This window comes from Chinchilla lanigera, unplaced genomic scaffold (assembly GCF_000276665.1).
Source record: "Chinchilla lanigera isolate Chin_1 unplaced genomic scaffold, ChiLan1.0 scaffold00016, whole genome shotgun sequence".
NCBI classification, from domain to species: Eukaryota; Metazoa; Chordata; class Mammalia; order Rodentia; family Chinchillidae; genus Chinchilla; species Chinchilla lanigera.
In genome coordinates this window covers 4,464,808-4,484,767 of record NW_004955417.1, presented here as the reverse complement: position 1 = coordinate 4,484,767, position 19,960 = coordinate 4,464,808, and the positions used below count along the sequence as shown (strand labels likewise).

The window sequence follows — 19,960 nt, the reverse complement described above, 5'->3', positions numbered from 1 at the left end:
TCTATGAGGTATAGTAATGTATTTCAATTGGAATTCCACTGAATCTGTAACACAATTTTGGGAGTATGGCCATATCCACAGTGTTGGTTCTTCCTAGTGATGAGCAAAGAATATCTTTCCATTTTCTGAAATCCTCTTTGATCTCTTTTTTCAGACTGCTGTCATTTTCACTGTATAGATCTTTTACTTCCTTTGTTAGATTGAATCTTAAATGTTTCATTTTTTTAGGTGTGGTTTTCCAAATTTTTCTCTCAGTCAGTTTGTTGTTTGTGTACAGGAAAGCTATTGACTTTTGAGTGTTGACTTTGTATATCCAGCTACGCTGCTGAATTTGGTTATTAAAATTATAAGGCTTTTGGTAGAGTTTTTGGAGTTTTCTTTGTAGAGCATCAAGTCATCAGGGAATAATGATAATTTTACTTCTTCCTTTCCAATTCTTATTTCTTGTATTTCTCTCTCTTGTCTAATTACTCTTGCTAATGTTCTCAGAACTATATTGAATAGGACTGGTGACAGTGAACATCCTTGTCTTATTCCTGATTTTAAAGTGAAAACTTTCAATTTTTGTCTATTTAGTATAATGTTGACCACTGGTTTGTCATATATGGCTTTTATCAGAGTGAGGTAAAGACCATCTATTCCTATTTTCTGTGGGATTGCTATCATGAATGAGTATTGGACTTTATCAAATCATTTTCTGCATCTACTGATATGATTATGTGATTATTGTCTTTGGCTCTATTGATATGGTGTGTTCCATTCATTGATTTGCATATACCAAACCATCCTTGTATCCCTGGAATGCATGCCACCTGGTCATGGTGTATAATATCCTTGATGACTTGTTGCATTCTCTTTGCTAGTATTTTATTGAGAATTTTTGCATCTTTATTCATTAGAGATATTGGCCTGTAGACCTCTTTTTTGCTTGGGTCTTTTCCTGCTTTTGGTATCAGAGTAATATTTACCTCAAGGAATGAGTTGGGGAGAATACCTTCTCTTTCAGTTTTATTAATGAGTTTGAAAAGAATTGGCAACAAATCTTCTCTAAATTTCTTGTAGAATTCACCAGTGAATCCATCAGGACCTGAGCTTTTCTTTGTGGGTAAGTTTTTTACTACCTTTTCAATATTACTGGCTGATATGAGTTATTCAGAATTTTTATATCTTCTGAATTCAGCTTTGGTAATTCCTATGTATGTAGGAATCTGTTCATTTCCTCTGTATTTCCATCCTGTGAGAATAAAGATTTTTAAAATAAGTATTCGTGATCTTCTGAATTTCTGCAGGATCTGCAGTGATTTCATCCATTTTGTTCCTTATTGCATAAATTTCAGTTTTTTATTTCCTATTTTTTTATAAGGTTGGCTAGGGATTTATGTCGAAGAACCAAGTCTTCCACTCTAAAATTCTTTGTATTATTTTCTTAGTCTCAGTTACATTAATTTCTGCTCTGATCTTTATAATTTCCTGACTTCTTTGGGTTTTGGATTTGACTTGCCCTTCTTTTTCTAGAAATTTGAGGTGTAGCATGAGATTGATTATTTGTGCTTATTCGGTTTTCCTGAGGTGGGAATTCACTGCTATAAATTTCCTTCTAAGGACTACTTCTATTGCATCCTACACGTTCCCATAAGTTGTGTCTGTATTTTCATTTGATTGTGCATATTATTTAATTTCTTCTTTAATTTCATCTGTGACAATTGGTTATTCAGGAGCGTGTTGTTTAATTTCCATATGTTTATGGAGTGTTTGCAGTTTCTTTTGTCATTAACTTCCAAATTTTATTTGATCTGATAGTGTGTATGGGATAATTTCAATTCCTTTGCACTTACTTAAGTATGTTCTTTGTGCTAGTATATGATCTACTTTAGAGAATGTTTGATGAGCAGGTGAAAAGAATATATTCTGATGTTGTTGGGAAGAACACTCTGTAAAGTTCTACTAAGTTTATTTGTTCACAAGTTTGGTTTAATTCTGTTATTTCTTTGCTGATTTTTTGCCTAGTTCATCTATCTCTTTCTTACAGTGAGGTGTTAAAGTCCCCTGTAATAACTGTGTTACTGCTTATTTCATTTTTCATGTCTGTTAATATTTTATAGTTGGGTGCTCCTATATTTGATGCATAGATATTTATGATTGTTATCTCTTCTTCTTTCAGTTTTGCTCTAACAAGTACGTAATAATTATCTTTTTCTCTTTAGAATTTTCTCGGTTTGAAGTTCACATTGTCTGCAAACAGAATAGCTACATCCCCTTTGTTCTGGGTTCCTGTCACTTAGAGTATTGTTTTCTGTCCTTTGATTTTCAGTCTATGAATTTCCTTTTGATTCAAATGTGTTTCTTGTATACAGCACATTTTTGAATTTTGTTTCTTGATCCACTCTGCCAGTCTGCTTCTTAAGATTGGTGCATTGAGAACATTTACATTGATGTTTATCACTGGTACATATTGGCTATTTTTGTCAGTTTTATCTCAATGTCTTTTAGTACTATTTTTATGTTTGGTTTGGTGTTCACGAAGTTCTCAAATGTCCTTTATTGTGGAAATATTTTATTTCTCCATTAATTTTGAAAGATAGTTTTGCAGGGTACATCAATCTGCATTGGAGTTGTTTTCTTTCAGGACCTGAAATACTTCACTCCAAGCTCTTCTTGATTTGATGTTTTGTGCTGAGAAATCTGCCATGGTTCTGATGGGCTTTCTTTATAGGTGATCTGTTTCTTTTCTCTAGCAGTTCTTAATACTCTCTTCTTCTGCTCAGTTTCTGAGATCTTGATCACTATATGTCTGTGCGTAAATTTATTTTAGTTATTGCTAGTTTAAATTCCATATGCCTCACTTCTCTTTCAGATTCTTTTTCCATGCTTGGGAAATTTTCTACTATTACTTCTGCAAATAGTCTTTATGTCACTTGTGTTGACTCCAGTTATTTCATTGACACCTATTAATCTTATATTGTTTTTTTTGCTTTGTCTTTCAAATGTTGACTTGTTATTTCCTGCTTCCTTGTTATTTTTAAGATCCTTCCTTTCATAATCATTAGCTGTAATGCTGTCTTCATCTGATAGTCTATCTTCAGCTTTGTTCAAGTGGTATTACCAGTTTTCCATCAAATATTTAATTTCCTCACTATCTGTTTGAATCTGTTTCATGCATTCTAGTTCTTTCCTATATTGTTCATTCAAGGTTTCTATCATTTTTCTATGCTCCTCTATTTTCTTATCTATGTCTTCTTTAGATGTGCTAAGCAATTCTTTCATAATTGTTGTCATTTCTTTTATTACCTGAGAGATTATTTCTGATTTGATATCTTCTATGGCCTGGTGGAAATGTTTCTGTACTTTGGTTGCTATCATTTCAGAAATTCCTGTTGTATGACTTGCAAGTTCTTCTGTGTAGATGTGTCTTGGACTTGTTCTGGGTGAGGTGGAGGTCTGAAATTGCATTTTTATCCTTTGTTTTGTTATTTTTGAAGATCCAGATGTTCCCTGGAACCCAGCCTCACTCCCAGGATAGCGTGGAAATGGCAGGGCGAGGACCTAAAATTCCCTGGTACTCAGTGTGGCTCCTGTGATGATGTGTGGGGGTGGGGTGTGGTTATCAATGCTCCCAAGGCTTTCTGGGGTTCAGTTGACTCCCACATCGGGAGACAAGGTGGGAGTGCACAGACACTGAGGCTTTCAAAGTTATCCAAGGCTCAGTTTGGCTCCCATCTAGGTTCCCAAAGTTGTTTGGGGTTCAGCCCCACTTCAACGAGTGTGCAGGTGTGGCAGATTGTGGTGACCAAAGCTCCCAAGCTCTCCAAGACCTATCCCCATTCCCACACTGGTAGGGTTCGTGGTGAGGGCAGAGTCACCCAGGCTGCTGAAGCTGTCTGGGTTTCAGCTAGGCTCCCACTAGGCTGTGGGGGGAGGAGAAGCCACCAAGCTCCCTGAAGCTGTACAAGGCTCTGCCTGGCTGACATGCTTGTGGGTTAGGGGCAGAGACTGCTCACTGACCTTCCTGAAGTTGTCTGAGGTTCAGCTGCCCTTTATCAAGGTTGTGGGGGAGCAGGTCATGGACAAGGCTCCAGATGCTGTCTGGGTCTTCCTAGTTCTGGTTTCCAGCTTGTTTGTTGTCATTTTTTCAAGTTTTTTTTTTTTTTGAAGACAATAATAAAAAACAATGAAAATAAATCAGAATTTCAAAACAAGATGATAGGAAATTAACAATGGTTATTATACTGCATATTGTTAACTGCAAAGTAGTTGCTCAGATTAACAGATATAGGCATGTATGATTGATCAATATAAATACTATCTTTTCCTTTCAACAGACTAATAGAAACTAGTAGTACAATTATCTTAGCTAATATATATGTGTGTGTGTGTGTGTGTGTGTGTGTGTGTGTGTGTGTGTGTGTGTGTATTCCTTCTTTTCTCCTTTCCCTCATCCCAGTTAGTCTTTCCTTTTTGAGCACTTTCTCTTTCACAATATCTATTGTACCTTTTGGGTCTTATTTACTCTTTCAGTTTCTTACACTAGGGAGAAAATACAATGTTTACACATGTGAGTCTGATGGTTTCTCATTAGGTTATTTGGGTTTGCTCTATTTTCCTAATATGTGCAATCATTGCAATAAATTTTCCTCTTTGAACTTGCAGTGTGTCTTGCAATGTGTCTCAAAGATTTCACTTAGGTGTACAGTCATTGCTATCAACTTCCAAAAATTTTTTAAGTTACTTTTTTTTATTTCTTCTTTGACCTATTAGTTGTTTGGGTGTATGTTGTTAATTTTCCAGGATCTTTTGCCTCTTCCAAATTTTCTTTTGTCATTGATTTCTATTCTCACTGCACTGTGGTTGGACAGTATGCATGAGGTAGTTTCAGTAATTTTATATTTACTTAAGCAGGCTTTGTGAACTAGTATGTGATCTCTTTTGGAAAAGGTGCTGCTAAAAAGAATGTATACTCGTGTAGACGGATGGAATATACTGTATATATCTACTAAGTCCATATGTTCAAGGGTGTGGTTCAGCTCTGAAATTTCTTTATTAGATTTTTGTTTAGTTGATCTGTCTCACTGAGAAAGTGAGTTTTAAAACTCCCTACCATGATTGTGTTAATGTTTCCTTTGCTTTTAATTTTAGCAGTGTTAATTTCAGATGAACATATATTTATCAATGTTACCTCTTCTCATTGGATTGTTCCTTTAACTAGTATGTAGTGACCTTCTTATAATCCATTTTAACTTGAAGTTTATTGTGCCTGGTATTAGAATTGCCACCCCTGCTTGTTTTTAGGGTCCTAGTGCATGAAATGTTGTTTTCCATCATTTAATTTTCAGTCTATGAGTATCTGTTTGGATTGAATGGGTTCCTTGAATGTAACAGATTGTTGGATTCTGTCTTTTGATCCAGTCTATCAGTCTGTGTTGTTCGACTGGAAAGTTGAGGCTGTTAACACTGATAGATATTACTGAGGTATGTTGATTATTTACTATCGTTGTCTTCTGTATTTCTTGGTATCATTTGTGTTACTTTTACTGTTGATTTTTTATTATTTATCCACAGACTTCACTAGTGTTTTATGTGTTATAAGTGTCTCCAATCCTATGCTTCTGTCAAGAATATTCTTGAGTATTTTTTCTAGAGCTGGTTTAGCACTCATAAATCTTCTGAGCTTTCTTTTTCATGGAAATACCTTATTGCTACCTCTATCTTGAAGGATAGCTTTGTTGGGTAAGTTAATCTGAGTTGGGAGTTATTTGTCTTAAGGCTTGAAAGATTTCATTGCAAGGTCTTCTGGCCTTGAGAGTTTGTGCTGACAAATCTGCTGTGACCCTAATTGGTTTACCTTTACACGTGATTTTGGGGTGGAATTCTGGCTGGCTTTAAAATTCTAAGTGTTTTTGGTGCATGTCTGCAAATTTAATGAGACAGTGCCTTTGTGAACTTTTCCTTTTATCAAAATTGTTTGGTATCTATTGACCTATATGCATCACTTATTTATACTTTGAAATCTTATATTTGGGAAATTTTCTTAGATAATTTCTGTAAGGATGCTGGGAATCCATCTGTGCAGTCTTCCAGCTTTTCTCTAACTCCCATTAGCCAAGGATTAGATTTTATTTTCATTTAGTAGCTGCTGGATAGGCTTCTCTTGTCCTCTTATTTTCTTTTTGGCTTCTTTGAGCTTTTTAGAATAATTCGCCTCAATATCAGAGGCTGTCTTCATATTGGTCATTTCTGGAATGTATGAACTCTATACTGTTTGATATCTTTTACAGGACTCCATATCCTTGTTGAATCTGTTATTTAGGATTTGAACTGTATTGGTTAGTTCATCCAGAGTTTTTCTTATTTCCCTGAAATTTGCTCTGGATGTACTGAGTGTCATTGCTGTAAATTTTAGGGAAACCTTGCTCTACCTTGGGGGAGTTAGGAGGGTAAGAAATCTTCTACTTCTTTATTTCCCCATTTTTCCACTAAGAGGCATATCCTTTTTTAATTATATAAGTTCCTCACACTTTTCTTCTCCCTCTTTAGGGGATTACTCTCACTTGGGGACTATAGAAGTGAGGCAAGTATGTGGTTATATGGAGCTTTTCAGTAGGATGTTGCCTCCCCTGAGTCACATTCAGCTTTGTGTATTCAGCCCTAGTGTTTGCTACTTATGCTGTTTACTTCAAATGATTTCATCTTTGTCCCTATATGTTGCCACAAGAATTGGTTCCCTTTATAATAGCATCTAAATTTTCAGTCTTAACATTTCTATATCATAGTCCTTGCATTTACTCGTCCCCCATTTGTCTATTCTCTTGATGAGGGAGAGAACCTACACACCTATAAAATCAGCACCACTGAAAGCACCAGTCTGCAAGTGTAACAACCTGAACCCATAAAAGTAGATAATTGCGCATTGCTAAATAATCCAAGAAACATACAAAATTTAAACCAATTAGATATTCCAATAAGCCATTGAATACATGAGTTCCAAGTAACTTTACCAGAGAGTTTGAGTGATCACACCCCAATTACTCCTATGTTCACTCCACTGCAAAATTGAGGTTAGCTCAGACACAGGGCCTCTTTCTGACGGGTTGCAGGCGTTCTTTAGAGTCTGACTGACCCTGTGATCTTGGGTAAAGAACACTTACTGTCCCTCTCCCTAGGCGTAATGGTAAGTTTGGCAGATAAGTTCACTGGTATTCAAATGAGTCACAATTATTCTAACCCTGGGGGATCCATGGAGAAATAGTGGCTCATGTTCTCTGCCTCCTCCTGGTCCAGGTCAGATTTCTGTTCTTCATGTGCAGAAAAGTTGTTGATTTCACCACCTTCTCAGTGGGGTCTACACTTCTAATTTCTTTTTCAGTGAGTTCACTACTAGTGTATTGGAATGCAACTGATTTTTGAATATTGATTTTGTATTATGCTACATTGCTGAATTTGCTTGTTAATTCTAAGAATCTTTTAGTGGAATTTTTTTGGATTTTGTAAGCAGATCATGTCATCTGCAAATAATACTTTGATGTCTGCCTTTCCTGTACATCTACTTTTTATTTCTTTTTCTTTTCTGATTGCTCAAGCTGATGTTTTTCAGGACTATGTTAAACAAAAGGACAAACAGTAATGTTTTAACAAGCCTGACTTTTCAGTGCATAGTACTCACCAACAGCATTCATTGTATTTTTGGTCATACATCCTAAAGACTTTCATGAAAGAGGACTTTCATAACTGCTTCAGAAAGTGGCAAGAATGATGGGGTAAATGTATTCAAATGATTGGGACTATTTTCTTGGGGCTTAATATCAGTGAACCTTTTACTGTAACTTTATTTAAATTTGGAAATTCACTGTATATGAATATTTATCACCCCATGTACATAATGACCAAGTACTATTCACAGTTATGTAGTTTAATTGAAATAACCCCATGGATGAATGGATGAATACTCTAAAACACAAACTAAATCTTCCCAGTAGAAACTTTTATCAGCAAAAGAGTTAAAATTTAATGATTTTATTTCTCATTCTAAAAATGCATCAAATGTGTTAAGGCTGTTTTCTCATATCGTGATCTGCTAACCAGCAACATGTTTTTTCCTGGTAGCATGTTAAAAACCTTAGATCCCATCCAAGACCTTCTGAATCAGAACTGACATTTTAATAAGCTCCCCAAGGAGTTTTGTGCATACATTAAAGTTTTAAAAGCACTAATGTGTTTGAAATTTATTGAAAATGAATTTGACAGCAAAACCAATTTCTGTCATTGACCACCAAGCAATAATACCTCTGCAAATACTTAATAATTACTTTTTGAATAATAAATCCCCAGTATTGAATTAAATATGCAGGACACCAGTAGCCTGAAGCTGTCTTTCTACCTTGAGTTCCTAAGTAACAAACCTAAACCTAATTTACTAAGTAAACACACAGAAACCTAACTAGTAGCATATTTTTTCTAGCAAATAGCTGGTTTCCATCAATCATAAACAGATGAGATTCAGTCAATCATGGGCAGTCAACTGACCAGACTGGGTTTTTTTTTATTTATTTATTTATTTATTTATTTATTTATTTATTTATTTAGGTACCAGAAATCAAACTCAGGACCTTGTGCTTGCCAGACAGGCACTTGTGCCACTGTGCCACATCCCCTGCCCCAGATTGTGTCCAAACCAGGCAAATGATTGAGTACATCATGCCCAAATCAGATGATTTATCTACTTTGCTTGTGTCTGCCTGTAAAATTCATAGCTCCCTCTGCTGAGGGGAGGTCTCTGAACCTCTTCTGGGTTGAGTGTCATCTTATTAATAAATTACTCTTTGCTCAGTTGCAGTCTATTAAATTTAATTTACCTAAAGTTTTTCTTGTAACCCAATGGAAAATTTATGTTGCTGTCTTCCACAAAATATCTTTTTACATCACAATACAAGTTAATAGGATTTGTATTTTTTAATTTATATTGTTCTATTTTCTATAGTCAGAGTTTACTCTGCTAAGAGCCTAAAGGGGATTTTTTTCATTGTCTTTGATCTATGAAATTTAACTTTATTTAAAAGTTCTAATTAAATTTCTTCTTTTCTTTGTCTTTAAAAAAACAAGTCATGGCAGGTTTTCTACTAGCTGTGCCATAACAATCTGCTGTTGTGAGAGGTGAGCATCTAAGATTCCATGTTTCATAGAGATTGTCAGGAGGAGCTTCTCTCACCTCTGAGCTGTCAGCTGATACCATTCCTGTTACAGAACAGCTTTCAGGTTGCTCTGGCCCCTAAAGTGGTATCTAAGGAAGAATGACTGCATTTTTCTGCTACTGTACCTTCTTTTAGAATTTTTTCCTTGACTATCAGATTCTTTCCACACAAACTGCCCTTTTCCTCTTTCAGGACCAATAACCCATCAACCCTATCAGCATCTCACTCCTTCATCACCTGTGTTCATGGGAGAGTCCAAAACACCCACTTGCTAGACACAGGATAAGGAAGAGGAATGGCATTACTGTGAAATATACTAAGAATGGGAATAGATAAAGATCAACAGTCTGGAGATTAGCTCAAATACTCTGTTTTCTTCCTCTAATGTAAGCATCCATTTACATTTACATTATCCTCCTTCTTACAGTAGTATTTTCCCTAACTTTTCCTCAGAGATCATTAATGGCAGGGGTATAGGAAAGGAAGAGCCATAACATTAGGGGGAAATATATCAAAAGATAATACAAAAATATTAACATCTCGTATATGTCTTCCTGTGATATAATATAACATCAACTAGACAATGAAATCTTAGATCAATAGAGCTAAAAGAAACCTTGAATGTTATATATCCAACCGTTTCATTTTAGATATAAGATAACGACATCCAGATAGATTGATTTCTCCAGAGTCATGAAGTTAGTAGCGGTAAAATAGATGCAATAAATCAAGGCACTGCTTGTTCAACCTAATGCAGTTTTCAATTACTAGCTGAATTCAGTTACTAATAAGAACTTCTGAAGAATTCTTCTACATCTTGTCAGAGAAGTTAATGGAAGTTAACTGCATATGGTTATCTTATTACAGTTCTTCCTGTACTAACGATGTACCAGTTTGAGCTAAGCATCTTCTTCTTTACTACTGTGTTTAATGCTAGTTCAACCATTCAATTCACATTAAATAATTACTCTCCTCTTTGCCTTTTCTTTCCACCTGTGTACCCTAGGGAAAACAATGCTGATTTTATGATGTGCAATTTAAGAAATGTATTGATTATTTTAAAATCTTTTAAGTGTTTTTTCACTTTTTTGAGGGTCAGTACTATAAAATTTTGCAACAGAATACATCTGACATTGTAGTTTAACAATTTTATCAAACTTAGCCACCTGCCATTTTGATTAATTTAGTAAACAGGAATATATTTCTAGAAATATCCAAGTTAGTCAATAATTTCTGTCGATGGCTCTCTCTCTCTCTCTCTCTCTCTCTCTCTCTCTCTCTCTCTCTCTCAGATTTTGCCACATTATTTTTGTCCTACATTCTTTTGTGAAAAGTTCCCTCATTCATAAGTATCTTGATACTGTCTGTCAAATTAAAGGATGACACTTTACCTACTACAAACATGTTCTTACAGTTAATCTGAATTTTTAAAAATCATTTGACTTTTTTAATGTTCACTAAACTTTTCTGAGGCTAAATTGAGTCTAAAGGTCAAACTTTAATAATATTTTATAAAACTGAAGATTACAACAAGTATGTAGGTTTCCTTGCAAATATTTTAATTTCTATCTCTGGAAAAAACATCAGAACCAGGCATGTCAACCCATGCCTATGACCCCAGTACTCACGATGCTGAGGCAAGAAGATCACCATGAGTTCAAGATCACCATGGACTACACAGTGAGTCCAAGGCCAGTCTGAACTCCACAGAGAGATCCTGTCTCAAAAACTAAAAAATAAATAAATAAATTGCGTTTTGAATAAATTTGTCTTCATCACAAGTTTCCACTATTCTATAGATGCTTGTTTCCTCAGTTAGTATCATTTACATGAAGTTCTTTTTCACTTTGTATATTTTCTCACTGTTTAAAAAAGTGGATATTAAATTTATTGAAGAAAACAATGAGAATTTTTCTAAATATTGCTACTATTTTTTTAAGTACTGGGGATTGAACCTAGAGCCTTTGCACTGAGTTACATTCTCATCCCTTGCTTATGTTTTATTTTGAGACAGAGTCTTGCTAAATTGCTAAACTGTTAAGGCCAGACTTAAATTTGGAAGCATCCTGCTTCAACTCCCCAAAGTACTGAAGTTATAGTATGCATAACCATGCCCCACCTCCAACATCACTATATACTCAATATGTAATATAATGACCATTGTTAATTCCTATCATTTTGTTTGAAACCCATATCATTTTTAATATTTTTGCTCTGTTTTGTTTGTATTTTTCTATTTTTTTACTATTCTCTTTAAAATAAAATTTTAAAAAATCACATTTATTTTAAAATAAATATATATATATATATATAATATATCTTATCTTACCCCCCAAGGAGGGTGATCTTTTCTTATAACATCTACTTTCTCATACAAAGTGTCCCCCCCACACACATTTCCTGTACTAATAGGTTCTAGCTTATTGGACAGACAGGTTAACAAGTGGCTCAGACTCAGCCAATCTGAATCTTTTCCAGAATTGCTCTGGCTGAAAAAAGAAGTTACTTTTTCTGTCCTGTGTTGTACCTGTTACAAGTACAAGGCTTCTGGTAACTACGTTTCTGCCACACAGAGAAAGCCCACAAACAATGAAAGAGTATAGCGACCGTCCACAAACACAAGCCAGAGACAAGTAAAAAGTCTACACACATTCAAGGTCTTGTCTCATCTTCCCTGAGGACAGCTTTGTCCTTCCTCTGGTTGAATGAGCCAATAGGTAACCTTTTTTGATTGCTTATGTTCCTTTCAATTAGACTTCTATTACTCATAACAAAAGTTTGGACTAATGAACTGTTCAATCTGAGAACTGAACAGTGAGTCTTAAATATAAATTGTGCTTAAATTATTATTAGAATGATCATTGCTTGAGTTCTAAAGGCCATGTTCCTCTTACTTCATACAAACATGGCTACTACATGGTAGATGCTTGGTAAATATTGCTGGGATTAGTTAATAAAAAAAAGAGTTGAATGTAATACAGGAAATAGTGGTTATACTGTTAAATTTTACACAAAATCACAAGATTTGATGGAATTTTTCCCTGTACATTTTAGTCAAAACCATTATAACTCACCATTTTTAACTAGGATCCCTACATCATAGTACTGAGCACTCACAGTTTAGAGAATATGAATTTAAGTAATTATTCAGATTGAGATACAACTGTGGTCTATATAGTCCTGATAGAAGTCGCCTGTATGACTTGGGAATTTTAAAATATAGAAAATTATATTTTTAAAAATATTAACTATTTACCACAGTCACTTTTGTAGCTGTAAGATTTTTTTCGTTTTTATGTAAATATACTTCTCAGGAAATTATCTGGTTTTACAAAATTTCCAAGACTCTTACATATCAATAAAAAGCAAATCATAATATCAATAAATATAGTGAGGTTTAAATTAAGCAAAACTACTCTAAAACTAGTATACAATAACAGCAGAAATGCTCCCTACTTACATAAAAAGCTAGCATATTGTTTAAATTAGTACATTTATATAATGCTATATTCTTAATATAGAATACAGATATGAATCTGAGATTATGCTGATCTCTTGTTAATGATTAAAAGTTCTCAAAATATTAATGGCTGTGGCAGTTAAATTTATGTCATTAATAACCTATGTTTAAGGGGAATAGAAAAGCCAATCAGTGAGTAGTATCACCATTGAGTTCTCATAATGATAATCAACACACGGCTAATTTCATTTTTCCCATTGCAGTCTGTAAGTCATTTAGTTGTCTTACACATAATAATATTTTAAATAATATGAGATTTTCTTGTTATTTAACCTACTTGAATAAAGGAACTTTCTGACAATTGTGTAATCCAAACAAAATATCACTGCCATTTATAGTCCATGATAATGAAAAGAGCTATTTCAATTAAAAACCTCTTTCAGTGCATGAGTCTGAGGTAGAATGTTAATACTGTCCTCTTTCTGAATAAATACTGAGTGAACATTATATTAAGAGATGTTTCCAAAGTCACATGTTACTATTGGCCACACAAGTACTCAAACCCAAGTCTTTTAATTTAAAATTCAATCCCTTTTAAAACAGAGTGGCTACTTCTCTATTAGACTTCCTACAAATCTATTCTTACCTTCTAATATATCCATGAATAAAATAAATTTTAGATGATGATAGTTTTAAACTATCTTTGCCCTGTTTCTAAGTTTTCCATCAAGTATTGCTTCTTGATTTCTCAATGAAGACTTTTATTTATTTTCATGAATGAATGAGGCATTGCTCCAAGTGGATTTAAGGCTTCTGTGAAGCATTTTCTCTCTCTTTGCATATGACTGTGTTCTTTCAATATTTAGCAAATGCTCTGGCATCAGGCATCTCACCAGCTGCCCACAGCCAGGCAGTTGCCTTACTTACTATCACAGTCTTCACATAGTATCTGTGTTAAATTAATTATACAGTGTTGAATAATTTTAATAGTGCAGGCATTTAGAATCTGCTAACTTGAATGTTTCTCCATGAGTTTCATCTTTTTAAAATATTCTAGCTGAGAAATATCAATTAACATTTTTTATTTTTTAAAATTTTTAATTTTCTAGCTGAGAAATATCAATTAACATTTTATATTTTTTAACAATACATTATTACACATTTATAGATAAAAGTATAATTTTATTGCTATCATGAGAGAAATACTAAATTATACCAAAGGCATTTGTATATTTTCTTTTGAGGATTGTCTATTCATATTTTCTGCCTGTTTGGAGTATACATGATCCTTTTCTATTTTGTCTTTGTATTTTGTATTCTGTGTAATGTTATATTTCTACTTACTGTTTAAGATTTTTATTTCTGTCAAGTATTTTGTAAAGTGTCCTACTTTAAATCTTTTGAAACATTTGAAATACTTTCCTTAATCTTACTGGTTATATTGCCTCTTTTTATATAGCTTTAATTAAATAATTGTTTTTTAAAAAAACATATTTTCTGCCTGCTTTTAGTCAAGTTGTTTTCATGCTGCTGAGAATTCCTTATATACTTGAGATATCAAATTCTTACATCAGATATATGGCTTGCAAATATTTTCTGCAAATGTATTAGTTGTCTCTTTATTCTCTTGATTTTTTTCCCCTAGGCTTTGCAAAAGGTTTTTTATTTTGTTTTGTTTTTTAGTTTTTGTTTTTGCTTTTTTGTAATCTCACTTGTCTACTTTTGCTTTTATTGTCTTTACTTTGAGTTTATACTGAAAAACTATGCAATTTTAAATTTTTCGTTAACCTAACAATTATTTAAGGAGTGTTTGGGGGTTTTGGTTATTGGCATTGTTTTACTTCTAAATGATTAGATATTTTTGTTTCGTTCAACCTTCTCTAGACTGGTATGTCTTCAATAAATTTTTAAGGTTTGTGCATCCATTCATTATTTTCCAATTAACAAGATAAAATTTTCTTCTAAGAATCTATTTTCTCTCTTACCTTTTTTTATAGTGTTAATAGTATTCCCCTTTCTATGAGTGCACATGTGATTAACAACTGGCAAATCAATATACAGTGACAGTGTGAGGATAAGATACACTTCAACAAGAGGTTTTAATGAGCTTCTGCCAGGGACGTTTTAGGATATCACCCCTCCCCTCACCTGAACCTGGACAGGCAGATGCATCCTGTCTGTCCAGATTTACCACATGGAGTGCAAAGATAAAACCAACTTGGCAAAGATGAAGCAGACATATGGAGGAAACTTAGTCTTAATTTTATCAGTTAGGCCTGAAGCTAGCTTTACTTCCAAAGATTTCAGAAATGTGATTTTTAAAATCCCCTTGCTTCTTAATCTAATTTTATTGGCTTCCCTGGAACTTTCAGCAAACAAATCAATTATATTATTCATTGACCTAGTTGTTGTGCATTTTGTATCCTGTCTTTTATTTTTGCTTTTAGACCACAATTTGCCTGTTTATATAAATTTTGGTTCTTGTCTTTTTTTTCTTAAAAATATGAATATGACATTCTATTCAACAAGGTTATTAATAGCCACTAGTGTGTCTCCATATGGTTCTTGTAAAAATGTCTTCTCTAAAGGAGTGAAACAGTGCTTGCTGCTTAACAAGGAAACAAGGAGAAGATGGATATTTCAGGTACCATAAATACTCCTTATCCCTTAATCCTTAGACAGAGCTAAATTTACAGTTCTCCTTCTAAATAACATGTTTAGAATAGAAACTTAATACACTTCAAATTAAATAGTAGAAAATATTTGCATTAGATATTCCCATAGAGTGATGTTAATTTGATAAATTATAGTATAAGCTCTGTATGATTGTTCCAGGTGGTCCTACTCTCTAAGGAAACAGTTTGATGTAGATAATTAACGTCATGAAAAATATTCTATCTGGATCTCTGTTTTTCTATTAATTTAAGGAATTGTTCTTGAAAAGGCAAAGGAATTTCATCTCACAAAGACTTTTTCCAGTTAACTAGCATGATAAGTTGTACATACTACCCTACAGCTGTAAATAAAAGAAAGGTTTAGTATAATGAAAGTTGATGTCTACCATGCTGATCGCCTCCAAATCCTGAGAATGTGTTTGTTGCAGGAATTTTGTTTGAGTTTTTATCTTTATAGTGTTGATATAAATAAATTAAGACATTTGTAATCCTTTTACAGAGTTAGTAAATAGTTTTCCCATGTGGCAACACACATTTATTAATCCCAATTATGTGTCAGGCCATCTGCCATGCGTCAAACATACAAAAGTAGAGTAATGCAAAGTGGAATGGAATCTTATTTATACAATAAAAATTATACAGAGTACAATTAGAGGGTGGGGCAGTGGGACAATCGGAGTGTAGATAGATCATTTCTACTAAAATAGTATGGACTGGGGGATTTGTATACCCACTATAAGAGACGCAAGTAAATAGTACAGAAATTTTTTTTAATGAAATAGAATGCTTTCTTTTATTTAGTGCTGTTCTTATACAAGTTTCACTGGAGCAAGGGATAATTTGAAAGAAGCAGCATTACTATGTGATCTGGCAATCCATCCTCACTCTTCCAAAGGAAGGCAGTTACACTTTCTGCAACACTCAGTAGTACCACTCTTTGCCTTTAAGCATACACAAAATACAGGTCCACCTAGAAGCAGACACCTGGGCAACTGAACTTCTCAAATGCTTTCAATTGTCATGTGACTGTCATTCACTGATTGACCCAAAACATGCCTTCCTATATCCTCCACCAACACTGTAATTATTTCTATGGGAAAATTCCACATGAATTTAACCCTTTCACAAACACTATCTTTTATTAGTCAAAAGAAACAATTATGTTGAGAAAAGTCTAAATAAACATGCTCCTCAGAAGTACAAAGATAGAAAATGAATCTGTTCTTTTCTACCACTCTGTTTCCTTGACTGCTCCGGAGCACATAGTACTCCTGACTGACCGAGTAGGTACTGCTTTTACTTCCACTTGTAGACATGAGTGCACAGGATACTCAAGCCCACACATACAGATGCACACACACATGCCAACTGGGCTCTCAGAAGAAAACATTATTACCTTTTAGGCTCCTGTTGCAAAATTTTAGGTAATCTGGTTTTTTTGTGCAGGAAGATGTTAGGATACTGTTTTATAATTGCACTGTGAGCTGATACAGCAGGGCAAGAACTCCAGCTTTAAAAAAAAGAAATCAGGAAATACATTTTAAAATATTTTTAACTTAGCATATTCAGTTACTGTTATGGCAATTTCTAAAACTAAGCCTTGTTAACATTTTTATTTTTGCAATTGATTAAAACTATTTTGTAATATAACACGTCATTTAGAAACCTCTCCAGAATGATTCAGGAGTATCTATGTAAACATTGCTGATAATATAATTCTCTAAATCTCTGCAATGACTTATAAAAGTTTCAAGCAGTTTTTTTTAGGTCTAGTACAAAGAACTGTTAGATGAAAAGATCAGCATTTCACAAGTTCAGAAGTGCACAAAAACAGTCTGGGAAGGTTTTGATAAGTAAAGCTTCGGGTCTCTTCCTCATGAGTGGTAAACCCCAGTGGTGTAGCCTGGGTGGACTCCTATTTTACATATCCTCCAGGTGACTCTTATGCGCAGTCAAACTTTGATCATTGCAAATAGCAAAACTGCCAGTAAGCAAGATCTATGGAAACAGCAAACTGTCCTTCAATGCCAGGGAATGAATGATATTTGTTTCTGGAAAATCTGCCTCATTCAACTTTCAATGGACAACTACCATGAAATGTGGGTCAATTTTTAAAATGCTAAACTCACCTTTTGACTGCTTATTTCAATAATTATGATCGTATCTTAAATTGAACATTGACAAACAATCAATATTTGCCTCAAGATGATGAATATAAAAGTCCTCATAAGAAGCCTTTTTTATTTTATTGTCAATGTAGATACTAACACATTTGAAAATATTTATAATGGCTTTTATTTTTTTCTTGGCTAAAATTCCTAAAACACCATATTGATACTTTACACAAGCTAAATGTTATATACTTTGGCAATCTGCTTTTATTTAATTTACCTTAACTGAATTAAGCAAAAGAATGTGGATATTATTTAATACGACAGTAAGCATTTTCATTCCTTTCTCGTACTCTGGGCACAATAGATCAAGTATCTACTCTTTTTTTAAGTCTATTTATTTCAATAGAGGATTTTCAAAAATCTTTTTTTCTTTTGCTCACCCAGTTCACATATCTAGTTGTTTTTATTAGGTGCTTTTTATAGTCTATGTATGATACTAGGGTTTTACATCGTTTTTATACCTTTGCATATTTGTATAACCTAATAATGTGGTTATATTTTATTGTCCATTCTATCCATAAAGAATCTGTTACATTAATAATTGGCCTAATTTATATAAGTTAGAAGTGGAGGGTACATGGTACCAATGAAAACTGAATTAACTTGAAAACCCCTTCTCAAAACTGCTAGGATATTGCTGCTAATTAATAAAATATGTTAGTTCTTGCTGTATGGCAAGCACTATTCCTGGCAATTTCCAAATTGCATGTCATTTAATACTTGTACCATTATATTAGCTAGATACTCCTATCATCTCATTTTATGTATGAAGAAACTGAGACACAAAGTTGTTCAGTAATGTGACCTTTTGTCTCCATGTAGTCCATGCTACTAGCCTTGGAACCTTATTCTAATCTGCGATCTGGGTAGAGTATCTTTGCAGTAGCTAAAGTTTTATACCAAAATACTGAAACTTTTAGTCTTGTCATTTCTCTACGTGTATCATGGAGCTACCTCCTTCACCCAATCCTTGAGAAATTTCAAGATGTGATGGCAGGTGTACATGAACTCAGGGTTTATGATCTGAGGCTTCAAAAGTGGTGTGTCCAAGGAGGAAATGTGGAAGGCTGATGTGGAAGAGTCAGATGCTGCAGTTGGAGGTAACATGATTCTCAGGTGCAATCCCTAAGCATCCCATGACGCTGACTATGTATGTTCTATGCCATAAAAATGTAGTTTGGCAACATACTTCCACTAACGAGTCTCTTACAGTCAAAGATCACAAAATTAAATGCTCAAAGTGGTCAGGGGTAATAACACAGTGGAACTAAGGTGAATAAACTAATGAAAGCATGGCCTCAAAAAACTGCCATGGCTCCACTCTTAAAAGATCACTTTTTAATATTTTGCTAAAAATTCAATATAGTCAGATCCTCTTTTTCAAGAAATCAGAAATCTGAACTCTCAAGATATATTCTATTTTTTACTTGTTGATAACTTCTAAGAACTAAATTATATTTCCATCAAAAAGAAGTCATGTGTCGAAGCCCTAACACCCAGTGCAACTGTATTTAGAAATACTTCACTACAAGGGAAGTGGAAACTATAGTCTAACTCTGTTCCAGGAGAAAAAGATAGTTTGGAATGTGAAAATAATAGATATAAAAAAATCACTGAATATTAGAACTAAAATTTTTCTTAATATTTGGACACATGGCTATCATTTTGCAGATAAGAAAATGACATGTACATAGTTTAAGTAACCTGCCTAAATTTATAGAAAGTACAAAAATTGGTTCACAAATTGAGCTTGTCTTATTTTCAAGGCTGGGATTCTTCCATTGCTCAAGATAAGCACAATGAAATAAGAAAGGTAAGAAGCAATGACTCATATCATGCAGTTCAGGAACCCTGCCAGGATGATTAATTGGTGTCCCTTTTACTGACCTACGATGGTGTGTTTGGTGTATATTCATGGTTGGTTTCTAATCAATGGAATATCATCACCCCCAAACTCCCCCCCTTACATAGGAGGTCCTCTATGGATTTTCTCCTTCTAGCTTGAAGCAGAGGAACACAGTGGCCCTTGATAAAGAAGAAAGTGAAAAATTTTGGTAAAACCCTAAGATCCTACTCTAGGAGCTTCATACTGAAAATAATTATCCCTTATAACATTATGTGAGAAAGAAATTCCTAACAATGAAGGTAATCATTATGTACTCCAAACATGTACTAATGAAAGTAAGTAAATAAATAAATTAAACCACTGAGATTCAGGGTTTATCCACAGTAGATGTATAAACACAATATTTCTTCTACCTTTCATTCTATCAGTTTAAAGATCTATGAGCATAATAAACTCAATACAATACATATTGATTAATTATATTTATGTGTTTGCCCTGAGGAAATTTACATTTTTATTCTAAATTAAGCCAAAGTCAAAGAAGTCAAACCTATTTTAATAGATTGTTTCTTCCTGAAATTGTCTTACAAATATTATAGCATATATATAATATATATATATAT

General features: G+C 33.8%; 1 protein-coding gene across 1 annotated transcript in view; it reads right to left on the bottom strand.

Moving 5' to 3' along the window:
• Cnbd1 (cyclic nucleotide binding domain containing 1) overlaps nucleotides 1-19,960 on the bottom strand; it is a 376,001-nt gene that overhangs the window by 298,970 nt on the left and 57,071 nt on the right. Inside the window, exon 3 of the mRNA XM_005381753.1 lies at nucleotides 16,714-16,827. Coding sequence (XP_005381810.1) covers nucleotides 16,714-16,827 — 114 coding nt within the window. The remainder of the gene's footprint in view (nucleotides 1-16,713; nucleotides 16,828-19,960) is intronic.